The sequence below is a fragment of the Pteronotus mesoamericanus genome, unplaced genomic scaffold (genome assembly GCF_021234165.1).
Source record: "Pteronotus mesoamericanus isolate MK-2021 breed Mesoamerican mustached bat unplaced genomic scaffold, CSHL_Meso_final contig_73, whole genome shotgun sequence".
Taxonomy (NCBI): domain Eukaryota; kingdom Metazoa; phylum Chordata; class Mammalia; order Chiroptera; family Mormoopidae; genus Pteronotus; species Pteronotus mesoamericanus.
In genome coordinates, this window is record NW_026555245.1 from 9827986 (window position 1) to 9855348 (window position 27363).

Sequence of the window (27363 nt, forward strand, 5' to 3'; positions counted from 1 at the left end):
CCTCCAAGCCAAGCACAATTAGCAGCCATCTGTGAGTCACTTTGTAGCTTATGCTGTACGATTCTTGACAGAACACAGGTAGCAGCTGATCTAGGACATGCAAAATTAAGCAAGGCTCAACTACAAGAGAGTGTGTACACAGCCCATACATGGGCACACCATGGGTACCCAGCTTAGGTAAGAGCGGACACTGTATCACTGGACCCTATAGGACAACTACTACCTTAGGCCACTCTACCAAGCCTGGGAGACATAGTCGCTCTACCTAATATATAGAAACAAACACATGGAGGCTGCCAAAATGAGGAGACAAAGAAACATGGTCCAAATGAAAGAACAGATGAAAAATCCAGAAAAAGAGCTAAACAAAATGGAGACAAGCAATCTTCTAGATGCAGAGTTCAAAACACTCATTTTAAGGATGCTCAATGAATGTAGTGAGGACCTCAACGGTATAAAAAAAGATCCAGTCAGAAATGAAGGATATACTAATGTAAATAAAGAGCAATTTACAGTGAATCAACAGTAGAGTGGATGAAGCAAATAATGAAATAGTGATTTGGAATATAAGGAAGCAAAACACAACCAATCAGAAAAGCAAGAAGGAAAAAGAATATAAGAAGCCTCTGGGTAACTTTAGATGTACCAACATTCACATCATGGGCATTCTGGAAAGAGAAGAGAACAAAAACTTGGAAATCTATTAGAAAAAATAATGACAGCTTTCCTAATTTGGTGAAGGAATTAGACATACAAGTTCAGGAAGCACAGAGAGTCCCAAACAAGATGAACCCAAAGATGTCCACATCAAGACACATGATAATTAAAACGCCCAAAGTTAAAGACAAAGAAAGACTCTTGAAAGGAGCAAGAGAAAAGTAGTTAGTTACTTACAAGGGAGCTTCTGTAAGATTGTGAGCTGATTTCTCAACAGAAAGTTTGCAGGACAGAATGCATTGGCAAGAAATATTCAAAATGATGAAAACCACAGACATACAACCAAGATTATTCTACCCAGCAAAGCTACCATTTACAATCCAAGTAGAGGTAAAGAGCTTCCCAGACAATACAAAGTTAAAGGAGTTTATTACCAGTATTATATAAAATGTTAAAGAGTCGTCTTTAAGAATAAGAAGATCAAAACTGTGAACAATAAAATGGCAATAAATACATATTTATTAACAACTTAATTTAAAAAAAATAAACAAAGCAGAGTAGAAAAGAGTCAAGATAAAGAACATTCTGATGGTTGCCAGATCGGAGGGCAGTTAGGGGATGGGTGAAAAAGGTGAAGGAATTAAGAAATTCAAATAGGTAGCTACAGATTAGTCATGGGAATGTAAAATACAGCACAGAGAGTACAGTAGCCAAAGAACATACAGGCATGACCCATGGACATGGACATGGACAACAGTGTGGGGATTGCCTGAAGGAGTGGGGGAGGGCTGGGTGGAGAGAGCAAAGGGAGGAAAAACTGGGACAACTATAACAGCATAAACAATAAAATAAAAATAAACTAAATTTTCAAGCAAATATTCCCTTCATCTTAGAACCTTCATCTAAGGTAGGATAACATGAATTGGATTTATCCTCCTGACTTAAACAATTACCCACCAACATAGCCCCCCAAAAATTGTGATGTGAATGTTTTATACTAGGAATTCCTCCAATTCTTCCATAACCTTATAATTCATAAGTAACTACAAATAAGCACAAATATACTTCCTGAGATAATTTTACAGTGTTCTTAATTATCTAAGAACTAATTTTCAAAGATTTCCTCAGTTTTTAAAAACTAAATGACTGTAATTGATTTTGCCAAAAAATACTTGGGGGAGAGAGCATCACAAAGTTATGTATAGTTATAGTGAAATAAAATCTAACTGTAAACAGAAGACTCAGTATACCAAAGCCTTTAATGTAAAAAGTTAGAAAAAGACTGCATTCTATACAAATATACTTATAAAAAGCTTACCTATATAATCGCATTTCACTCAGTTTTATTGTAATCAAATCAATAATGGGTGGGGGGTTGCTCTGGCCCTTTATCATATGAAATGTATTGGTCATTGTAATTAGTCCAAAATCAGCAACAAAAACATTTTCAGAAACGGGAGACTGTGGAATGACCACAACCGGGGCTTTGATATTAACATCTAATGCCAATCTAGAACTTCTTTGTGCCAGTTCTTTTACACCAGTAGCAGCCATTCCCGCTGCCTGAACAGTTGCCTCAGCCAAGGCTTCTTTAACTGCTTGAAAATTATCTATAAATGCCTGTAAAAATAACAGAATTATATTCACAAGGTTACCATTAATGAGTAAGACTTATTAAACATATATAGAGATTTATAATTTACCTCCATAAGAAAAAAATGTTCTTGGTATAACCAAGCATTATTTATTCAAAGTCTGGCTATCTATATTAAACCTTAATTTTCTGCAATAAAAACTGAGAAACAAAAAGATACAGATACAAAGGTATAGTAAGGCAATAAAAATCTAGTACCTGAAACAAAGTAACATGTTATAATCTTTCCCCGATATCTAGTTCCTTCATTATCTCACTTTCTCTAATTGTTAAACAAGTATACTGCACAACCTCAATAGACAGAGAGGTTATTTATGTTTATAAGATAAAATAATAATAAATATGTTTCCTTAAGAATGCTAAACTTTTCTGATTTCTGAATTCTGGAAAATATACTTCAATGACCTAAAATATACCTGGAATTATACTTAATTTTCATATTTAGAAAAAACATTTCAAGTAATTTTTTAGCATAAGGATATTGCAACAGGCTCAGTGACATAATGCTTTTGAGTTCTAAAAAGAAATTAGAAAAAAATAAATTAGACAAGAAATACTTGTTCATCTTTTTGGTGTAAAAAAATTTGTATGGGTACACAAAAAACTGCATGACAATTTCAATTAAAAAGATAAAAAACAGCAACAATATTTACTTAGAATCAACCAGTTGTCTAGCTTATATACCAAAACTAAGAGACAACATTTTAAAAGAATGAATAGTGAAGGCAAAGAAACAGGTATGACAGTCTCAAGAAAAAATATCAGTTGGCAGATTGGGAAAACCACAGGAGAAAAAAACTATGAAAAGCAGCACTAATATTTAAACGCCATGTAGATACTAAATCTAAAGCCCTTAAAACCTTAGTCACAGAATTACAATGCAATAGAAACTATAATTTTTAAATAATAACCTCATAGAAAAAACAGACTTCAATTATATATTTAGTATTTTTAATTAGAGTTGGAACTTAAGTACAACAAAAATGTAAACCAATGGTGTATAAATAAAAAGCCAATTCTTATATAAATATATGCAATATATGTGATATAATGTACATATATTTAATGTTAATATATGAAATACATATTTAACTGGATACTCCCATGTGAAAATAATGCTACATATATAAAATATACATTTCAGTCATAATAAATGGTACTCAAACAATTATGAAAAATCAGAGGGAAAAAGCAAGAAATTATTTTTCATCTGTGTTTCATGCACAACCATTTCCAACTATCAGGAAAGAATTAAAATAAATGATTAACATACTTACCAGTATAGAATATAAAAATTTTGTGACAAAAACTACTTCGATGCAACCAACGGTTAAATTTACTTGAATGTCAACCACACTCATATCTGTATACGCAGAACCAGCAGTTGCATCCACGTAAGAAATAATTTTGAAGCTGAAAACTTCTTTTCCAGTGATATAAACAGCCTTAATGAGAGAAAATTCAAATGTCAAAATCTGTTTTTTAAATGATGTGTCGCTAGTACAAAAACAAAGCAATATAAATATTTGGAAAACTGTCCAAGTATTCAACCCAAGTACAAATAAGGCAGCAATTCTAACTCCTTTATTTGAACCATAGTGCTGGTTTTTTCAAATTGGTGGTGGCAGCTCCCCTTGTGCGCAATGAAATCAAGTTAGCAGGTCTAGCCCAACATTTTTATAAACTGGGAGAACAAAAGAAAAATTATCAGAATATACATTTTCATTTAGTGTATTTACTTATGTACTAAGAATTGTCATACAAATATATTTCTGGTCACTATCAAAATACTGAAAAACTCTGTACTTCCATGATTTAATGAAATGTGCTTCCGTTGATTTGAGGTACATGAATAGATTTTCCAGATTCTTCAAACAAGTCTGCTAACACTATATTTCTGTTCCTTATTAGTTTCTGAAATCCCCTCAAATGCAAACCAATAATTACTGTCAGCAGATTAAAATCACAAATTTTACCAATACCAGTTTAAAATGGTGGAACTGACTTCCAGTCAAGATGGTAGCATGGGCAAATGAAGAACTTGCATCCTTTCACAACCACATCAAAACTGCAACTACACTATAGAAAAATCATCATTCAGAACCACCTGAAATCTAGTAAAATGGATGTCCTACAACTGAGGATTTAAAGAAGAAGCCACATAAAGACTGGTAGGAGGGGCAGAGATACAGATGAGCTGGTCCTACACCCACATGTAACCAGGATAAAAACCAGGAGGGATAGCTCAGCTGCAAAAGTTCCCCCTGAAGAGGCATGGTCCCAGCCCCACACCAGGCGCCCACACCCAGGGCTCCAGGTCTGGGAAGAGAAGTCTCTATACCTTCTGTCTATAAAACCCAGCAGGGCATTGTGGCTGAGTGAGACCAAGAGCTTGTGGAGTCCCAGGCAGTTCCTCTTAAAGGGCCCACACATGGACTTACTGAAACTCACTCCCTCTGAGCTCCAGCAGTGAAGGAGCAGCCTGAAAGGCTCCAAGAACATGGGAGGTGTAACTGAATTTTCTGACATCAGGGTAAGAGCTGGAGGGGCAGCTTTCCACCAGAAAAAAACTGTCACCAGAGGCCACTGATCCTTTTCTGACTCCCCCAGCCAACACAGCCTACAGGCAAGTGCCATATCTGAGTCACTGTCACCCTGGCTCACACTAATCACCCCAACCAGATGATTCCCTGAGACTCCACCCGAGCCAACTTGGGGGCCCAAGGCTCTCCAGTGGCTTTACATATGAATGACCTGTCTTGGCTCATGCTTCAGACTTTCCTACAATTTCTCAAACATATGGCCTCTATGTGCTGTGAATCTCTTCCTAAAGGGCCCCCAGGCCCAGCAGTAGGAGCAATGAACCTTGGTTAGCTGCTTGGCTCATCTGGGCACCTCCAAGCCCACCACAATTAGCATCCATCTGCAGATAGCTCTCCAGCTCATTCCAGGAGCCCTGGGCAGAACACGTGTGGCAGCTGACCTTTGCTGGCACCTTCCATGAGACCTCAGTACCCAACTTGGGTGATACGGGAGGCTGTGCCACTGGACCCTATAGGATACTAACTATGTAAGGCCACTCTACCAAACCTGGGAGGCAGAAAAGCTCTACCTAATACAAAGAAGCAAACACAGGGAGGTTGCCAAAATGAGAAGACAAACAAATATGGCCCAAATGAAAGAACAGAACAAAACTCCAGAAAAAGAACTAGGTAAAATGGAGACAAGCAATCTACTAGATACAGAGTTCAAAATAGTCATTAAAAGGATGCTCAATAAACTTAGTGAGAACTTCAATGTCATACAAAAGGACATGGACACCATAAAAAAAGAACTAATCAGAAGTGAAGGGAACACTAACTGAAGTGAAGAATAATTTACAGGGAATCAACAGTAAAGTAGATGAAGCCAAGAATCTAATCAGCAACTTGGAATATAATGAAGCAAAAAACACCATTACAACAGCAAAAAGAATAAAGAATCCACAAAAATGAGGATAGTGTAAGGAACCTCTGGGACAACTTCGAGCATACCAATATTCATATGATGGGGGTGTCAGAAGAGAGAGTAAAAAATTGGAAACCTATTTGAAAAAAATAATAACAGAAAACACCCCTAACTTGGTGAAGGAAACAGACATCTACAAGTCAAAAAAGCACAGAGAGTCCCAAACAAGATGCACCCAAAGAGGCCCACACCAAGACACATCATAATTAAAATTTTAAAAAGACAAAGGGAGAATCTTAATAGCAGCAAGAGAAAAGCAGTTAGTCACATACATACAAGGTAGCTACCATAAGACCGTTAACTGATTTCTCAACCGAACCTTTGCAGGCCAGAAAGGACTGGGAAGAAATATTCAGTGATAAAAAGCAAGGATCTACAACCAAGATTATCCTACCCAGAAAAACTATCATTTAAGAAAAATCTAAAGGAGTTCATTACCACCAAACCAGTATTACATGAAATTTTAAAGGGTCTTCTTTAAGAAGAAGGAGGGAGAAGAGATAAAAAAAAAATATGAACAATAAAATGGTAATAAACACGTAGCTATGAACAGTGAATTTGAAAAACAAAATAAAAAAACAAACAGAGACTCATATAGATACACAGATATAGATAGCAACAGTGATCCTGAAAAAGAAGAATGAAGTTGGAGGAATCACACTACCTAATATCAAACTATACTACAAGGCCATAGTAATCAAAACAGCCTGGTATTGGCATAAAAACAGACACACAGATCAATGGAACAGAATAGAGAGCCCAGAAATAAACCCATACCTTTAAAGTCAATTAATATGCAACAGAGGAAGCAAGTACATATGGGCTAAAGAAAGTTTATTCAATAAATGGTGTTAGGAAAATTGGACAGATACATGCAGAGAAATGAAACTAGATCACCTCCCTACACCACACACAAAAATAAATTCAAAATAGATCAAAGGCATAAATGTTACACCCAAAACCATAAAAAATCCTAGAAGAAAACATAGGCAGCAAAATCTTAAACATTGCTTATAGAAATTTTTTATCGGATCACTCCAGGAAAGGGAAAGAAGAGAAAATAATAAACGAATGGGACTGTATCAAATTAAAATTTTTTGCACAGCAAAGGAAATTGTCAACAATAAAAAGACAACCCATAGAATGGGAAAACATATTTGCCTATACATCTGATAAGGGGTTAACAGCCAAAGTTGATAAAGTACTTATAAAACTCAACACCAAAAAAATGAACAACCCAATTAAAAAATGGGCAAATGACCTGAATAGACACTTCTCCAATGAGGACATATAGAAGGCCAATAGACATATGAAAAGATGCTCAATGTCACTAATCATCAGAGAAATACAAATTTATACCACAATGAGATATCACCTCATGCCTGTCAGAATGGTATCATTAATAAATCAACGAGCAAGTGCTGGCAAGGATGTGGAGAAAGGGGAATCCTTTCATATTGTGGGTGGGAATGGATATTTGGTACAGCCACTGTGGAAAGAGTTATGCAGATACCTGAAAATAATTAAACGTGGAACTGCCTTTTAACCCAGAAATTTCACTTCTGGGAATATATCCAAAGAAATCCAAAACAATAATTCAAAAGAACATAAGCACCTCTATGTTTATTGCAGCGTTATTTACCATCGCCATTATATGGAAGCAGCCCAAGTTTCCATCAGTAGATTAGTGGATAAAACAACTCTGAGACATTTACACAGTGGAGTGCTACTCAGCCATAAAAAGGAAGAAAAGTTTACCCTTTGAAACAGCATGGACGGACCTAGAAAACATTATGCTAAGTGAATAAGCCAGTCAGAGAAAGACAAATTCATATGATTTCACTTATGCGTGGAATCTAAATGAACAAACTGAACTAACAAGCAAAAGAGAAACAGATCAAGACTTACAGAGAACAGGATGACAACCAAGCATGGGGGAAGGATTATGAGGTTGATGGATTTAGCTAAAAGGAAAAAGGACTCATGGACATGAACAACAGTGTGGGGATTGCAGGGGGGAGGGGAATACAAGGGAAATAAATAGTAATGGAAAAAAACAATAAAAGTAAAAAATTGAAAAATAATAAAAAAGAAGTGTAATACTAATTAAAAGTCTTTCTCCAAAGAAAACCTGAAGGCCAAATAGCTTCACTGGTAAATTCCACCAAACACTTAAGGAAGATGTAATACCAATTCTACACAAATCTTTCAAAAAATAGAGTTTATGAAGCCAGTATTAGCCTGACACGAAAGCCAGAAAACTAGAGGATATTTAGACATATTTGTGTACCTACTACCCAGAATTAACAAGCATCAATAATTGGATTTTTTTAAAAAATTAACTTTTAAAATGCTTTTCTATAAAGAAAACGTATGAAACTAATTTATAATGGTATCTTATTTCATAAGAATGTCAGATCAACTAGAATCCTTTCTAGCTATGGCACACATCAATAATCACAGTATCTGTTCAATGGTACTAGGATAAATGGAGGATGCTGCTTCAGGGCAGTGTCATACAGTGTGAGGACTCCAGCTGTTCTCTAACTCAGAAAGCTGAGGGTCTCAACATATGATTATACCTAAACTCATTCAGGGCATTAACAGTATATCACGGCAGAATAACTAGGAAGCTGTGATCAAGCGCAAGAGGCTTATTCCTCTGTTTCCTTGACATGTGAGGCGCTACAGAACAAGGCAGACTGTTTAAAAATCATGTGCTTCAGAATCAAAGTCAAGGAATAAGGAGAGGAAAATAGAGGTGGGGCAAAAAGACAGAAGTGAGAAACTTCATTTGGCAGCTTTTTTGTAAGTAGGATTTTTAACCTTATAGATGCATTAAAAATAAAATTACAGAGAAAAAGATTAAAGGGCTTGAGTTATAATATAGGTCCCATTACTAACTAATTGTATGACTTTTAGTAGATGCATTTATTTATGTGAGCTTTACTTTCTAGATAGGGCAAATAAAATGGATATTGACTGCAGTGCTCTAACACTATGATTTTAAAAGCAAAAGCAGTAAAAGCTAACCAAACCATGGATTCAGAAAAAATTTCTCGTTCCTCACTTCTGTGAGTCATGTACCTTTGCTGCTCTGGGACTCTTGTTATCTCATGCTAGCAAGCCACAGTATGAAAACATAAGGAATGATGATTTTTATTTAATATAAAAATCAAGTCATCACGTATCTCATCAGTATTATTGGCTAAGCCTATTCATCTATTTCCTTTCTCTCTGTCGCACTCCAAATTCTGACTTCCTAACTCAAGTACCTCAGCCTTTTCTCACCCTATTTGACACTCTTCACTACATTAAACACATCGTCTTACCTAGATGCTCTACAGTACATGTCCAACTACTCAACAATATTTAGTCAAAGAACCTTACGGTCTTACACCCAATAACAAAATACCTACCTATCCTTCAACCACTGGCCATTCAGTTCAAAGGACTCTCTTAACATTGTAACAGCTACACTAGTAAGCATTGATGAAAATAAACTTATTTATTTAATCTGACTTCAGACCCTCTGCTATTGAAATCTAAAACATTATGCTAAGTGAAATAAGCCAGTCAGAGAAAGACAAATATGATTTCGCTCATATGTGGAATCTAATGAACAAACTGAACTGACAAAGAAAATGAGGGCAGGCTCATAGATGGAGAAAAGGATGACATCTTGTGGGGAGGGGATAGGGGGTGGAAGGATTGAGCAAAAAGGAAAAAGGACTCAGGGACATGCACAACAGTGTGGGCATTGCTGGGGAAAGGCGGGTATAAGGGGATTAAATGGTAATGGGAAAAAATATAATAAAAGAAAAACAAAGAAGAAAAATGAAATTTTATTTAGAAAAAGATTCCACCCTGGGAAAATCTTTCAAGAACTGTCTCTTTTGCAGAAAACTTCTGTTTTTCACCTTGATTTATAAGGTGGAAGAATTACTTCTTTCCCTTGAAACTTTAATTTGAGTAAATTATTTTTGTGATTTGAAAATAAATTCATTACAAGGTTCACAGTACTTGAAAATAAAAGAAGGGGAAAAAGTTAAAAAGGCATTTACTAGTCTCCCATCCCTCCTTGGGTCCCCAGACACCTGCAACTATGCTTCCTGGAGTGATTACTGGTATTTATCTGATTTACAAGATATTTATTTCTCATTTTACATATAAAGAAACAGAATTCAATACTAGACCACACAACTACTAAAGAGCAGAGCTAAAATATGCCTAATTCCAAAACCATAATATGCCCAATTATGCCTAACTCCAAAACCAAAAGACACAGCTAAAATCTGACAACTGTCTAATTTATGGCTATGACTAATCTTAAAGGACAATCATATTTATAAATGTATTATTAAATAATAAATTCATACCTTTTTGTATAGAGCTGTTATATCAGAATCCAACACAATTATATTCCTTAGCTTTGCATTTATTTCAGTTACTGAAGGCCTCATAATTATCTCAGAATCAAGCCCTACAGAAATGAAAAAGAATAGTTAAATTCCTTCTCTTTTCTTTTCTTTTTTAAATGCTTTTATTTATTTATTTTCAGAGAGAAGAAAGAAGGAAGAGAAACATCAGTGTGTGGTTGTCTCTTGCACATCCCCTACTGGGGGTCTGGCCTGCAACTCAGGCATGTGCCCTGACTGGGAATCAAACCAGTGATCCTTTGGTTCACAGGCCGACACTCAATCCACTGAGCCACACCAGCCTGGGCTAAATGCCTTTTCTTTCATGTAATAGTTTTGAATTTATTTTTTTCTGAAATTTTATTACCTTCAATCTTAATTTCAGAAATGGTACGTTTCTGATCTTGAATAAAAATCTGTAAACATGACAATTCTGCTAAAATCTGCAGGGTAATAATATCGTCATTCCTGGATCGTTTTGATGCTGCAAAAAAAAAAAATTATATACATATATATATACATATATACACATATATATATACACACATATATATACACAGTAAAACACAGGGAAAAACTTGTAGCTACCTCACTATGCTTATTAAGTAAATAAAATATAACAACAAATAATGGTATATTGGGTTGGCCAAAAAGTCCATATTTTTTTTCCCCATAAAATAAAAGATACATTTTTCATTTTCACCAGTAATTTTATGTTGGCTATTTCCTGTGTGGGTATTTGTTTTGATCGTTATTAACTTCAACTGGTCTACTGGACTGTGGGGCATCATCCAGTGAGAAATCTCCAGCACAGAACTTCGCAAACCACCTTCGACACATCTGTTCAGTCACAGCACCTTCTCCACACACTGCACAAATCATATTTTTGCGTTTCATTTACATTCTTCCCTTTCTTGAAATAATAAAGCATAATATATGAAAAGTGTGTATTTTCTTTCAACTTCAATATTAAAATGGCTATACAAAAGCTCACCAATTTTGATGGTTTTCTTACATGCAAGCTGAAATGACAGCTGTAACAAAACAATCTAACAAAATCGTTTCAAATGAAGTTAAAGACAACTAAGCCCTACTAGAGCCATCTTACAGAGAAAACCAGACGAACTTTTTGGCCAACTCAATACTACTAGAGAAAAACCTGATTTGCAATTCAGTCGAAAACAAGCAAGATATTCCTTAATAATTAGGAATTCTAAAAATGAATCAAGTATAATGAAAGCAAATAGCCAAAAAAAAAAAAAAAAAAAAGCAAAAAATGGTTGCTAGTTTAGGCTAACATTTGAAACTAAGACATTACTAGTGGTAAAATCATAAATCTTGAGAGTACATTATTGAACTTGGAGCTTTTCACAGCTTAAAAAGTACTCTAATTTAAAAAATACACTGCTGTTATTCTAATTTTGTTCTATTTTTCTAATCTAAAGTAATGATATTAAATTCATGAATTTTAATCTAAATCAAATACTTTTATAGTATAATCTTCAACTATAAAGAATGATATGATAAATGAAAGCCACATTTTATTTAGCAGTAATCGCTTTACTATTATTTTCCAAAATTAACCTGGAATATAATGAATTCTTCCAGATTTTAGGGTAGGCAATGAAATTCTGATATAAGTTAATAAAGTCAGAGTCAAAATTTATTAATCTCCTTGTAAAAAAATTAAAAGTTGAATTTTAAAGAAACATACATATTTTTTTAATGACCCCTCCTTTGTCTTCAGTGTCTGCAACATACACTGAGGCTGATTTTTCCTCCAATTGTGGAAGAATATTATTAAAATAATTTATTGTATTCAGAAGTGCTTCAGTATGCAAATGAATATCCAAAGAGGAAAAATTCACCTAAAAAACAAACTTGATTTTAGTAATAGATCAATAAATATTTGTTTACTTCCACTGCATAAGGCACTAAGCTTTGTATTACAAAGAATCCAATTTATAATATTCCATTTTTGTCTACAGGGATCTTATAGCATTCTGGTTATAAAATAATTTTCAAAATATCCTATTTACTTAGAAATACAGTATCTAATTAAAAACCAAATTATTATTCACTAATACCTTAATCAGTTGTGCAACATTACTATAGGTATTCAAGTTGGGTACATTATTTTCAGCCTATCCAAAGAGAAAAAAAATCTGTTAGAAAAATTTTGTTTAAATATACATAAATACAGTTATACAATGGCCCCAATAAACATGTATAGAAAATTTCCAGTTATTTATACATATAATTACCTAAATGAACTGCTTCCACAAAACAAAAGAAATCTGGCACATAGCAAGTATTCAATAAATTATCAAAAGTGGAAAATTAAATATTGTCAAATATGGAGAACTGTCAGTCATCAACAACTCTGTACGGTCCTTCCTAACTCATCCTGTATGTGAAAACAAAATTTGTGACAGCATTTTCCGCCAAGTATCTAAATAATCCATGTAATCTTCATGTCTAGAATACTTTTGTAATATTCAACTATTTAATGCACAAACAACAAAACCCTAAAATATCTACATAACAGTAAAAATGGTCTTCAAAGTGATAAAATGGTCTTTCAGCATTATTCTTACCATAAATAATTATTAAAATAAAGTGGCACTTACATGAAAATAGGTCAATGAAAGCATGGAATAAATCATAAGTATATCATAGTATATATAAAAACATAATAAATGATAAAGTGGATAATAAAACTCAATAGAGAAAAGATGACACCAGGAATCACTGACACCAGGAAAATTAGGTAACTTCAGACAATTGCAAGAAATCAAGTGAAAGTTTCATTTCACATTATAATTCACAATAAATGGAATCAAGATTAATGCATTTCTTTCTTTCTAATACCCTGATGGGGGAAAAAACCACAGGTTATTTCTACTTAGGACATAGAATTCTTATTTTGCTATATGAAATATAGCAAAAAAAAAAAACAAAAAAACAACCCAACAAAATATCTTAAAGTTTGGAGATGTAGATATCGCAACAGAATCAGAATCTAATTGAATATTACTAAATTACAAAACTTAACATTTCAGCTTACATTTACCATATAACAAGCAAATATAAATGGTACTGCTTACCTTCACATATTCCAGGGTTAACAGATCTTCCATTGTGTTATCCAGTGTTGTAATCAAATAAACTGGTTTTTTGTTTTTATCTATAAATAATTTTAAAAAATTATTCTTCCATAGTAAGTGCACGCAATATCATTAAATATAAAATTGGAAAAGAAGAATCTCCTATACCAGTTCTGAGCTTTGGATTCCAGCTTACCCAGGCCAGGTCCATCGTCCTTTATTTTAAACTCTAAAAATGTTATTTCCCCTCACAATTCCTTTCCTTTCTCTTATTCCAAATGCTAAAAACTCTTACCTTGCCAAATCTAGATAAAAGGTAAGGTTAAAAAAAAAAGTAGTGATCAGTTAAAGAAAAAACAAAATAGCTAATAGGAAAAATGGGAAGACATGAAAATAATTCTAGCCCTAAGCCATAGAAACAGCTTTAAAAAAAATCGTCAGACTCCCTGAAAACCTAGCTTTTGAGAAGAAATCAATTAGGTATGTGATGAGAAACATTTTCCTGTAAGTTAATGAGATTAAAATGAACCCTAATCCATATAATCAGTCTTTACTAGCCATATTATTGCTTCTGTTCAAAACCTAGACAAATAAATGAAAAACTGTGTAGAAGAGGATTTTATATAATGCCATTAAAGCTATTGTTACCAAATTACTTATGGATGTTTGAAATTAACATCTAGATACTAGAAGAAAAGACTAAACCAACAGTACTGCCTTTGAGGAAAAGATGCAACATATTCCACAGAATCCTCCAAATTTAAAAGCTTATTGGTACTTTAGCCAGACTTCTCCAGGTGCTACTCACATTTCAATCCTTGAGAAGGTCCCCCCACTTCTCACATTTATTCATTCACTGAACTATTTACTGATATGCTTTTGTGTAAGAAACTACTATTCACTTCTTCCCACTCTCTCTAAAAAAACAGGAGCAAAAATATTACAGAAATAGGTGCAGTGATAATTGTATATCCTGTATTTTGTGTAAAAGGTTCTCCTATCCTTTGCTTTTGGGAAAGGAAATAAAAATAAACATAAAAATTAACTGGTATAATGCTTCTGGATTATCGGAAAACACTGTCAGGTTGGTTCACCTATCTTTCCAATTACCAGAGCAAATGGTTTCTTGATGTAAGAAGCATAATAAAACAAAACTCTGTATCTGCTACATATGATGGTTTTCTAAGCAAGAGAGGATAACACAATCCACCACACTCAAGTTCTCAAGCACTACAGATAGGTGTAGAGTATGTAACTAATATATATATAACATATTATATATTTTATATATACATAGTATCCAGTAACTGAGCTTTCAAGCCACAATACTTAATTTGCTTCCCAAAACACAAATATCGTATCTAATACAGGGCTCAAAAAAGAACAAATTTTTCGTAATACAGGCTAATTGACACCTTTGCTTGAGAATGAATACCTAGATGAAATGGCTTTCTTAAATCCTTGAGATGCAGACAAGCATATTCAATACCTTTCTTAATTCCCACAGACAGAAGTTAGGATTTAAATTTTTAGTTTAAAGTTCTATAACTCCCTTATTTTCAGTATCTCAATTTACTAGGGGGAAAAATCCTAAATGAGTTGAAAGTATGTCACAATATAGCTTGAATTTAAAATCTGAATCACTTATAAACATTAAAATGTCAACCATCAAAAATATATCAAGTCCTCAGATGACCGAAAGTATTTCTATACACATGGAAACAGAATACATTTATGTGGTTTCAAAAATAAAGTGAGTACTACCTTTAATTTCCAAAAAAAAATTTAAAAGCCAACTGTACCAATAATTGCTTTAAATGTCAATGGAATAAATCCACTAATTAAGAGACAGAGATTGCCAGAGTAGATCAAAAGACCTAGCTACATGTTTTCTACAAGGAACCAACTTTATTCTTTTTTAATCTGGTCAAGTAATTTTTTAAGAGTAGTTGGTATACAATATTACAGTACTTATATTAATTTCAGATGTACAGTATAGTGATTTCACACACTTAAACACCATAGTGTGATTACTAATTATAGTCATCATCTGTCACCATGCAAACATCACAATATTTTTTAGTATATTTCCCTTCATCATTTTCATCTAGCCCCTCATCCACTTCCACTCTGGCAAACATCCCTTTGGTCTCTTTGTATGTTTTTGTTTTGTTTATTCATTTGTTTTGGTTTATTAGATTCCAAATGTAAGTGAAGCCATACAGTGTTTTTCTTTCTCTGTCTGACTTATTTCACTTAGCATAACACCTTCTAAGTCCATCCAGGTTGTCCCAAGTGGCAAGAGATTTCATTTTTTTATTCTTGCATAATATTCCATTGTGTGTATATATTATATATATCACACCTTCTTTATCTGTTCATCTATCAGTGGACGCCTAGCTTATTTCCTTAGCTTGGCTATTGTAAATAATGATGCATGAGCGTGAGGTATGTTTTCAAACTAGTGTTTTCATTTTTTTTTAGATAAATACTCAGAAATGGAATTGCTAGATCATATGGTGATGATATTTTTAAGTTTTTGAGAAATCTTCCCCTACAGGCTACAAAAAAGGATCTCCTCTCTTGACACACTGATTTATGCCTGTTAAGACTTATGTCAGGCTTCTGATCTAAAGAAATTTAAGATAATAAATTGGTATTGTTTTAAGACACTTAGTCTATGGTAAACTGTCACAATATCAATAGGAAATAAATTCAGTGTTATAGAATTCAGTTACACAGATTTAAAATTAAGTTAGACTATCTTATTTTCCATAATAAAAAAATTATCTTCATTTACTCTCTGGTGTACCTAGATTCCCAAGTATAAGATAAAAGTTAAAAAAACTCATATTCATAATATAATGTTTCTGAGAACGTTTTAGCAAATTACTTATATAATACCTAGAGAATTAAAAACTCTACAGTAGGCAAACAATAAAATTATTTATTTTAAAACGCAGGTTCTTACCAAAGTATTCTGGACATTTCAAGCAGAATTCTTTCAAAAAGGCATTGGCTTTCAAATCAAATGTTCTAAGCTCTACTTCTGTGCCCAATCCTAAGACAACAATTTCTACCACAGGGAGCTCACAGTCTTCAACAAGGTGATAAAACTGAATCGATACCTGCAGAAGAAAGAAGAAAGAAACTAATATTATCTAAATCAAAGAACTGAGTATGTGGATGACAGTTATGTATGGATAGATGAGGTATACACACAATATAAATGATATGTATTTAAAATGTAGAAAAGATTTTATAAGCACACATACAACACATACAAAGAAAAGAAAGGGAGAACAACACAACACCACCTGGATTCAGCCTAAACAGGATGAAAGTAACAGTCTGTATTAGTAATGACACTATATAAATAAGCTGTGAATAGCAGAAATAACGAACAATTTAAATAAACCGTATCAAGTTTATAATGGTACATACCTCTGGTACTTCAAATCTTATTTTATACTGAATCACATTTTTTGAATAATCCAGCTTTTGACACTCTTTTTGTTGATAACTTTTAACTTTGATTGTTGGCTGATAAGGTTCTTCCAAAGGACTACATGGCGCATCATAAAATTCCTCTTCTGATTCTAAATATCAGAGAACATTGTTTAAATCAATAACCAAAATGAGTTATTTAATAACATATCTATAATTTTTCTAAATATAAACAATAACATACCAAGAAGGGTCTCTCAAAAAATTAATGTAAAGATGAGGAAATAAATCTTAAAAAAATTTAGAGATTATGGCTGAACAAATAACATTCTTGATGACAAAAATATTAAAATTTACAAAATGCAATCTTAATGAACTTCACCTTCTAAAATCATTGGTCTATCTAAAAATAGTTAAAGAGCCCTGGCTGGTGTGGCTCAGTGGACTGAGTGCTGGACTGCGAACCAAAAGGTCATCGGTTCAATTCCCAGTCAGGGTACATGCCTGGATTTTGGCCAGGTCCCCAGCTGGGGGTGTACAAGAAGCAACTGATCCTTGTATGTCTTGCACATTGATGTTTCTCTCCCTCTTTTTCTCCCTCCATCCCCTCTCTCTAAAAATAAATATAATCTTTAAAAAAATAAAAATGGTTAAAGAAAATTTTATAGCAAATGACAATGCCAATGATTACCACATCATAAATAATCAAAGGAACACACTAATATGCTCATATCTGTAGAGCAAAAAAGACCTAGTTACAAACTCTGCAATATTAAAAGCAGGTCCTGAAGTTTGAATGAAAAAACTGAGATGGAATACTATTTCATACATACATATATAAATAGATACATGATAATAAATTTCTAGAGTTTGCTACTTTTAAAAAAAGTTAAAAACTAGTAAAATCATTAAAAGAAGGTCTAAAGGAAGCTAAAACCAGCTGAAGTATATCTCTAATAACCTAAGATTTAATTTAGGGTAGATGATCTCACAAACAACACCTTCTCTCTTCCCTCCCATCCCTACTCTGGTCACCACACACAAAGGAAAACATTCTCTAGAAAACTGAGAATCAACATGGTGATTTCTTTTATTTAATATTTAGCAATTTTAAAAGTCTTCAAAACTGAAAATTATATTTTTCTTTACAAGAAAAAGCGTCTATTAGATGTCAAAATATTTACCAGTTTTCATGTGTAAATACATATTAAGGTTTGATTTTATTCCTTTAATAATAAAAAAACAAAAAAGGAAAATACATAAAGTAAAAACAATCTTACAACAACAAAATTCTCCGAATAACTAAATATCACATGAATTAAATATCTACAAAGTTTTATGGGAACTCTTAGCTCACAGCAGGATTAAGACAAATTACTAGTGGTCCTTGTAATTGAGTCCAACTTTTATGTACCAAAAATCCCACTGCAAAAGGAACTTTAGGGAACATTCGAATTACAGGACTTTAAGGGAATGTCAGTAAAATTCCTGGAAAACATACAAATATCTGCTACTGCCTGAAATTTTTTATATGGTTTCAAAATGAAAGTTATTTCTGTAAGATTTTTATAATATGGAAAATTTTCTAAAGCAGTTTCATTTTACCTTCTTCAACACATTTAAGTTCCAATAGAGGAAGCACTTTCTGTGAAATCTGTGATGCTCCCAAAGAAGAGGATCTTTGTATCTGAAAGAAAAGTAATTCACTGTTAATTAGCACGACTTTTATTCAAGGTTCTAAGACAATTTAGACCATCCCAAAAAAGAAAAAAAATCCAGTCTGAATTACAGAAGTAAATTATAAAGTGTATATTTAAAGAAGTAATTTTTACAATTTCAGGGCTGAATATAAACTGTGGAACTATTTTAATCCTTTCTCTGCTGACAGGTTTTGAGTAGAAAATGACCTTAGATATACCTAAACTCATTACCTTGCAAAATAAGAAAGCCACCTTCATAACATCCTTGAGAAAAACCAAAAGTCTCAAGATTTAAGCCAATAGCCTTGAAGAATTTGCAGTTTTATTTTTAATTTTTATAAGATATTTCAGTAAATTTACTGTTTGCTTGTTTACTGTTCTGGGAAATATAGCATAAAAAACATGTATTACAGTTTAAAAATCATTAAAGGCACCCCTGAATCTTTCACCTAGGCCAAGAAACAAACCATGCCATATTTTACCAAGGAGCACCGTATGTGCTCCTCCTTTGATCACATTCCTATCAACGACCATGATCTTGCTTGTATTTAGTTCGTTTTTTTAAACCTATGAGTGAGTGTCTAAATAATGCATTTACCTCTGCATCTTTCTATGTTGTAGAAAAAGAAAACCCTGCATATATTTTCAGGTGATATTATTCTACAAAATAACCTTTAAATTTTATCTACATTGACAATATACTCATTCTCATTGCTACATTGTATTCCATTGATGAATAAACCACTACTTCTTTGTCCCTTACACTGTTGATAAGTATTTGTATTGTTCACAGATTTTTGCTTTTACTCACAGTGGCACTATAAGAATCTGACACAGGTGCTCATATGCAAGACTTTCCATGGTATACACATCAAAGAGTGGAAATGTACACATTCACTTTTCTAAGTACTACAAAACTGTATTCACATGCAACACATTACACTAATGTCAGCAGTAGATTAGAGAGTTTGTATGGCTCCACATCAAGAGAGCTTAATGTTTTCAGACATTTTAAATCTTGCTAATATCACTGCCAATTTCATCCTAGTTTTAATTACAATTTCACAAATACATAATAGTTACACATCATATTATAGTTTCACGGGTTATTTGTGCTTGTCCTTCTCTGAATCCTGTTCATTTTGGGAATACATTTTTTTTTTTAAATCTACTACATAGGAGTACATAACTGTAAGTATTTAGTTCAATAAATTTTCAAAGAGTAAACACACTCATACACCCAAAATCCAGATTCAGGGACAGGAAACTACCAGCAATTCAGAAGCCTCTCTCATTCTCCTCAGAATCATTACACATGCTCCCAAAAGGTAATGAGCATGCTGCCCTACATTTAATTTTTAACGTTATACATTTTTTTACATCTAAAGCCATAAAATAGTAGTTTTTGTTTTCCATTTTACTGCTGGATAATAAAGTCACATACCTAGTCATGTGTCTATTTCCTATCTGGCTGCTGGCTTCCTTATATTCAAGTATGTCGGATAAGTCTTTTTTAAGTTATATGTGTTGCAAATATTTTTCCCAATTGATAGCTTGCTTGCCTTTTTCATTTTTAAGTGTCTTTCAAAAATCAGAAAATTTTAATTTTCATGAAATATAATTTACTTTTCTTCTGTATTTGTACTCTTTAAAACTCAAGATATTTTTACTTACCACAAGGACTCATATTTTCTCTTATTTTTTTGTTAAAGAAACTTTATACCCCTGGACATTTGGATTTAGGTCTGTGTCCCACTTCAAGTTAAATTCCATTCATGGTTTAAGGTAAAGATTGATATTTTTTTTTTTAACATATTTTTTCCACATAATCTAGTTATATCATGTTGGGAAACACCCTGTCTGATTTCAGGGACTGTAGCCCCAGTGACAGGCATGAGGGCCCCCAGTCTGGAAATAATCAAGGAGGCCTTGGGAAAACAGGCCACTGAGGAGACAAAATCTGTCCCCCTGGCAGGGGCTGTGCCCTCACACCACTGTGCTTGGCCCTGTGATGGTCAGTTGTTGATGACAGGTAAGTTCTCTTGCGAGAAGGGGCGACCCAAGACAGACATTGGCCAGTATGGGCAGCAGGACAAGGACTTGGGGGGACACAGAGAAAAGGCAAAAAGGCCCGTACCCCTTGGCTTGGTTTGGGCATGGTGAGAGTCCTCATTCTACCTGAAAGAAGTCTCCTTATCTCTTGGTGGCTCTGCCCCGCCCGCCTGGCTCAGGCTTGAAAAAATACTAAGGGCAGGTACGGGCCTAAACTGGATCCGGGGGTTCTGGGGATAATCAGGCCTAGAAATAAGCTCCTCTAAGCATGCTTTGTTCTTCCCTCAAAAGCTATGATAACTGGCTCATACTGGGAAAGAGATTTACATTATTCATAGACCCTGACCTGAGGCAGATCTCTTGTGTCCCTCCAATTGTTATCTATGTTCTCTATTTGTTTTCTGTAACAAGCCTTTTGACATTGATATGGAGCTTTCCATCCATACCCCTGTGTATATGGTTCTTAATAAAAGCCTTTGGACACAGGGGTTTGGGACCTTCTCCACCATAGGGAAGTTGCCATGTTCCCTCTCCTGGCAAACAGAGAAGTGTTTGCCACGACTCATGTTTATTCCCCTCATCCATGACAACCCTGGGAGGGGCTCTGCAGGATTCAGAGCCCCGCTCCCTCCTCAGATGGCTCCGGACAGTAACTGTCTGATCCAGAAGCGCCCAAGCCCTGCGCTCCCCACAATGTATTGGCCCCTGCGACAATTTCAGAATTCGTTGTAAAAACTATTCTTCCCCTACCTAGTTGGACTGACATCTTTGTAAGAAATCAAATATATATTAACCGTATATTACAATGTGGATTTATTTCTGGACTCTATTCTACTTTACTGACTTACATGTCTATTCATATGCCACTACAAAGCTCTCTGGAGTAAAGTAGCTATAAAATAAACCCTAAAATAAAGTATCAGTTAACCTACCATATTATTCTTATCCCAAATTGTCTTGTCTAATATGTGCCCTTTGCATTACTATATGTACTTTATAATAAGCTTGTCAGTTTCCAGGAGAAAAATCTTTTGGTATTTTGATTGTAGGAAACTAGAGTTTGGTGAGAATTGCCATCTTCCTTGCCAATTGCCAAAGCAGCCGTCCAACCTTGATTATGTATATCATGCCACTTATTTAGGCCTTTAATTTTTTTCAGAAATGTTTCGTAGTTTTAAGTATATAGCTTTTGTACTTCTTTTGTTAATTTTTCCTACATATTTAATACTTTTTAATGTTATTATAAATGATATTTTTCTTAATTTCATTTTTAGAAACATTGATATGTTTCCTGCAACCTTGCTAAACTTGCTTACTATTACTATTCATATTTTTCTACATTCTTTAGAACTTTCTGCATAATGATCGTGTAATCTGCAAATAAAAATAATTTTACTTTCTTATTTCCATCCTGTCTTTATTCTTCTTGACTACTGCAAAGACTAGAACCTTCAGTATAACTCTAAATAAAAGTGGTGAGAAAAGGCATTCTTACACTATTCTTGATATTACAAGGAAAGCATTCAGTCTTTTTCAAATTAAAAATACATCAGCCATAGGGTTTTTCCTGTTTGTCCTTTACCAGGTTGAGGAAGCTATTTTTCATTCTCAGTTTGTTAACAGTTTTTACCATGAATGGCTGTTGGATTTTGTCAATGCTTTCTCCTTCTCTGTTAAGATAATCATATACTTTTCTCCTTTACTCCATGAATATGGTTAATAACAGTGATTGGTGAACCATTTTTGCTTTCATAGAGTAAATGCATTTGGTCATGGTGTATTATATTTTTTAAATACCATACTATTAGGTTGTACTAGTTGTTAAGGATTTTTACATCTATGTTAACAAACACATTGGTCTATAGTTTTCTCAATTCTTTAGTCAGGTTGCAACACAGTAATGCATGCAAAGACACAAGGAACTATGGCCCATTCACAGGGGAAAAAAATAACAGAAATAGTACAAGAGAAAGCACAAGTATTGGCCTTAACTGCAAAATGCTTTAAACTGTCTTAAATACACTCAGAGAGCTAGAAAGACTTCAAAGAAAGAGCTAAAGAAAAATAAAAGAATGAGGTCACAACAAGTGAAAATATCAGTAAGATATAAGTTATAAAAAGAAATAAAAAATTCTAGACAATGAAAATCACAATAACTAAAAGAAAAAATCATTAAAGAATTTCTAGAAGAGGTTTGAGCTAGCAGAAGAAAGAATCAGTGAAAATTAAAGATAGGTCAATCAAAATTGTCAAGGAAAAGGAATAAAGAAAAATAAACACAACCAAACAGACCCATGGGACACCATCAAGGGAGTCAATATATAAGTTATGAGAATCCCAACAGGAGAATAGAAATAATAAGGGGCAGAAAAAAAAATCTCAAAAATAATAGCCAAAAAGTGTTCCCATATCTGATAAAACACATGAATCTTAAAAAGCCAAGTTCACTAAAATCAAAGTAACATACACTCAAATAAATCAATACAAAAACATATTTAGTGAAAAGACACTCAAAGAGAGTGGAAGCTACTCGCCATATATTAGGCATCCTCATTAAATTAGCAATCAATTTCTCATCAGAATCCTTGAAAGCCAAAAAGTAATGGAATGACCTTTAAAGGGCTAAAAGAATATAAAAGTAAACCAAGGAGTCTATGTATGACAAAACTGGTCTTTAACAAACTGAAATTAAAACACTGTCAGACAAACAACATCCAAAGAAGTGTGTTAACATTAGACTCCCAATAAAAAATGCCAAACAGAGTCCTTTAGGTTGAAGTAAAAAACACTAGACAGTAACACAAAGCCACAGCTAGAATTCTGGTAAAGATAAATGCATGGACAAATACATAAGAAAGTATTATTGTATTTATAGTTCAATATTACAATTTTTATAATTTACACTTATAAGAAAAAAGTATAAAAAATTATAATGGATATTGAGCACAACTGCATAAGGATGCAATTTGTGACAACACCTTAATAACGGGAAAACAGAGCTGCATTAGCAAAGAGCTTTTGCAAGCTACTGAGGTTAAGGTGGTATCCACTTAAAACACAATATCATAAATTAAGAATGTTAAATAAAATCAACATACCAATCACAAAGAAAATATCTAAAAGTATAAAGAAAATCAGAAGGAAATCAAATAGCTCACTCCAGAAACCCACTAATCCCAAGAAGAAGGAATAATAGAGAAAATGAGTTTAAGATATACAGAAAACAAAAAGCAAAATGGCAGAAGGAAGTCTTTCGTTATCAGTAAGTATTTTAAGTATCAACAGATTGATCCATCTAATTAAAAGGCACAGACTGGCAGAATGGGTCAAAACACATATATACATATGATTCAACTACATGCTGTGTACAACAGATGGACTTTAGACCCAAAAATATAAATAGATAGCAAATGAAAGGATGAAAAAGGATACTCTAATAGCAGTCAAAGCATAGGTGGTTATCCCAATTTCAAACAAAAGGCTTTACATGAGAAACTGTAACAAAACAAAAAGTCATCATATATAATTAAAGGGGTAATTCACTAGGAAGATATGACAAGTATAAATATATACTCCAAACAAAGAGTCCCAAAATATGTGAAGAAAACATTAACAAAGTGGGGAAAATAAAAAGTCTACAAATAATTTGATACTTCAATATCCCCTTTAAATAAAGTACAGAACGTCTAGCCAAAAGATCTGTAAGGAAATGACTTGAATACTATATATCACCTAGATAGAATGGAAAAATACTGCATAATGTCACTTATATGTGAAATCTAAAACAAGGAAAAAAAAGTCAAACTTAAAGAAACAGAGAGTACAAAAGTAGATGCCGGGGCTAGGGGTTGGAGGAAATAGGAAGTTTGTTAAAGGTACAAACTTTTAGCTATAAGACGAATCTAATTTAAAATATGGTGAGTGTAGTTGATAATACTGTATTGTATAATTGAAATATGCTGAGAAAGTAGAACTTAAATTGTCCCCCCCCCCAAAAAAAGAGATAAATGACAGGTAATGAACATGTTAATTAACTAGATATGGGAAAACCTTTCACAATGTATATCAAATCACCCCAATGTACATGTTAAATATTTGAGAATTTTATTAATTGATTATACCTCAATAAAGCTGAAATAAAGCTTTTTAAAAAATCATTGCCGAAAATGAAAAGAACATCCAACTTCAAGAGACGTTTAAATGTTAAAACATTTAAGACTTGTGACTAGAAGTATGTTTCTGAGAAAGCCAAACAATCATTCATGAAAGGGTGGTTCTTTTTTAAAAAAATATTTTATTTGACCTGTAAAACCACTTCAACTTAAATCAAAACTCTTAGTAAAGATCTACTGTTTTGTACTAAACTTCCTTGGGAAACTTGGAAAAGTACAAACAGAATCCTTGCAGGTTAGGAAATCATCTATAGTTACAGAAAGCAACGGGATAACGGCAGAGAGAATATCAGCTGGAGATTTGTTTAAAGAAAGAAAGCAAAAGAAACCTGAATTCAAAATTTGATTCAGCAAGCTAAAAGCTACATGATATTAGGCAAAGTATTTAACCTCTCTTAAAAGACCATTTGTAGAGCAAAATAATGACCATAGTATGTAACTTGCTGGATTGTGATAAGGATTAAAGATAAAAATATGAACAAATATAGAAGTGTGCTAGGTGTTAAATAATAGATAGCCTTAAACAGTAATCCTTTGCCAAATGTGTGGTCTGACATGAAAGAGAAATTCAGTTAAAAAAAGATTAAATGGTTATTTCCTGCTTATTTTATGTAAGTCTTTGATTTTTACAAGAAACATGATCTAGTGTAGATCATGTGTTTGAGACTCTCAAAATCCAGGGTGAGCAAAGTAGGTTTATAGTTGTAATACAAATAAATAACACAATTAATAAATAATAATACAAGGATAAACTGTTTCATTTATTTACAACTGTAAACCTACTTTTGCCCACCCCATATAGTGCAACTAAGCTCGGGAGTAGGGTGGGGAGGGAATTCCTCTTAACCATCACTAATAACTAAGATAGAATCTAATAGTTACACAAACACTTCTAAAACTTAGAATAGCTGAAGAAGAAAAACTAATAAAAGTGTGAAAAACAATAAACAAAGCCAGAAAGGACTCAGAGGAGCAGTCAGCATAGCATAAACCTAAAGGAAGCACCAGACTCAGGAGACTGTCACAGAAATTCTCATTAAGAATTTGAAGAGGATACAGTCTTTTAAAAATTAAAAATTAGCCCTGGCTAGTGTGGCTCCTTTGGTTGGACACTGTCCCACAAACCGAAAGGTTGTAGGTTTAATTCCTGTTCACAGCACATGCCTAGGATGTGGGCTAAGTCCCCTGGTCAAGGATTGGGGCACATATGAAAGGCAACCAACTGATGTTTCTCTCTCACATGGATGTTTCTCTCCCTCTCTTTCTCCCTGTCTTCCCCTCTCACTATGTCCTCAGGTGGAGATAAAAAAATTTTTAATTAAAAAAGAGGCTTACCATGTAAGTAACTATACAGTAAATAAAATAGTATGGTATCACTGAAAGGACAGACACAGATTAAAGGAAAGGATACAGAAATCATTGTAGAAGAACACAGCAAGGAACAGATTCAACTCAATGGAGAAAGTCTTTTTAATAAATGAAACTGAAATAACTAGAAATTAGAATGTAAAAATACAATGACGACTCATTGTACTCATTGCATAGAAATATTAACAAGTAATGGATCATAGCCTTAAATATAAAATCTAAAAATATAAGATTTCTAGAATAAAATACAAGAGAAAATCCTTTTGACCATGTGTTAGGCAAAGATTTCAGATGAGGAAAAAAAGGTTTTATCCATTAAAACAATATTGTATAAATTAAATTTCATCAAAATTTAAAACACCTTTTAAAAAGAGTCTTAAAAAATAAAAAGCTCAGCAACAGACTGTGAAAAAAATACTGCAAATGTTCAGGGTAATGGTACAACACATCAGAAACTTATTCTCAAATGCTTGGAGGAAAAAACTTCTTTACACTATTTTTACAACATTGCTATAAGTTTGAAACTATTTAAAAAGGTTAAATATAAAAAAGTCAGAATTTTTTTAGAAAAGAGAAAAATGGGAATGGATATTTGTTTTGAAATTCACTTAATAAGAGGTAAGGTATATAACACAAAACCCAAAAATCACGAAGGAAAAATATAACTTTGACTACATAACTTTGGCATGGCAAAAATAAATGTACCAGAATAAAAATAACAAATATATAAAAAGTGGCTGTAAATGAAAAACAGCAAATATCCCCTTAACTGGAAACTATAACCCAACAAAAGATATAAACATCTGTTTTCAAAAACAGAAATTCAAATACTCAAACTTATGAAAGTAAGTTCCATCTTATTCATAAAGAAATGCCTATTAAAACCAAAAGATAGCATTTCTTCATTTAATACATTTTTTAATACATTTGTTAATATTCAAGATTCATGAGAACAGAGAAATAGATGCTCATTTCCTATTAGTGGGACGATAAATTAGTACTCAATTTAGAAAAGAAATTTGGCAAAGTTCATTAAATGATAAAATTCACATGGTTTTGTACTCAACAATTCTTCTAGGAATTTATGTAATGAATAAAAACATAAAAGGAAGTTCAAAGCCATACTTTCACAACTATAAACACTATGAATAGCCATCAAAAGGAAATTATGTTAGGTAAAGGATGGTGCACTCTCATAATTCAAAACTACAGGGTGAGGCAAAAGTAGGTTTATAATTGTTCATATGGAAAATAATATGATAATTAATAAGTAATAATATA

The 27363-nt window shown here is 33.2% G+C and overlaps 1 protein-coding gene across 3 annotated transcripts in view; it reads right to left on the reverse strand.

The window, feature by feature from the left end:
• VPS13A (vacuolar protein sorting 13 homolog A) overlaps positions 1-27363 on the reverse strand; it is a 217821-nt gene that overhangs the window by 113030 nt on the left and 77428 nt on the right. For all 3 annotated transcript variants that reach the window (XM_054583005.1, XM_054583003.1, XM_054583006.1), the window contains exons 24-33: positions 18396-18477; positions 16788-16942; positions 16315-16471; positions 13344-13423; positions 12324-12380; positions 11951-12104; positions 10604-10720; positions 10198-10301; positions 3589-3756; positions 1976-2277 (exon numbers count right to left, since the gene is read on the reverse strand). In XM_054583005.1, coding sequence (XP_054438980.1) covers positions 1976-2277; positions 3589-3756; positions 10198-10301; positions 10604-10720; positions 11951-12104; positions 12324-12380; positions 13344-13423; positions 16315-16471; positions 16788-16942; positions 18396-18477 — 1376 coding nt within the window. The remainder of the gene's footprint in view (positions 1-1975; positions 2278-3588; positions 3757-10197; positions 10302-10603; positions 10721-11950; positions 12105-12323; positions 12381-13343; positions 13424-16314; positions 16472-16787; positions 16943-18395; positions 18478-27363) is intronic.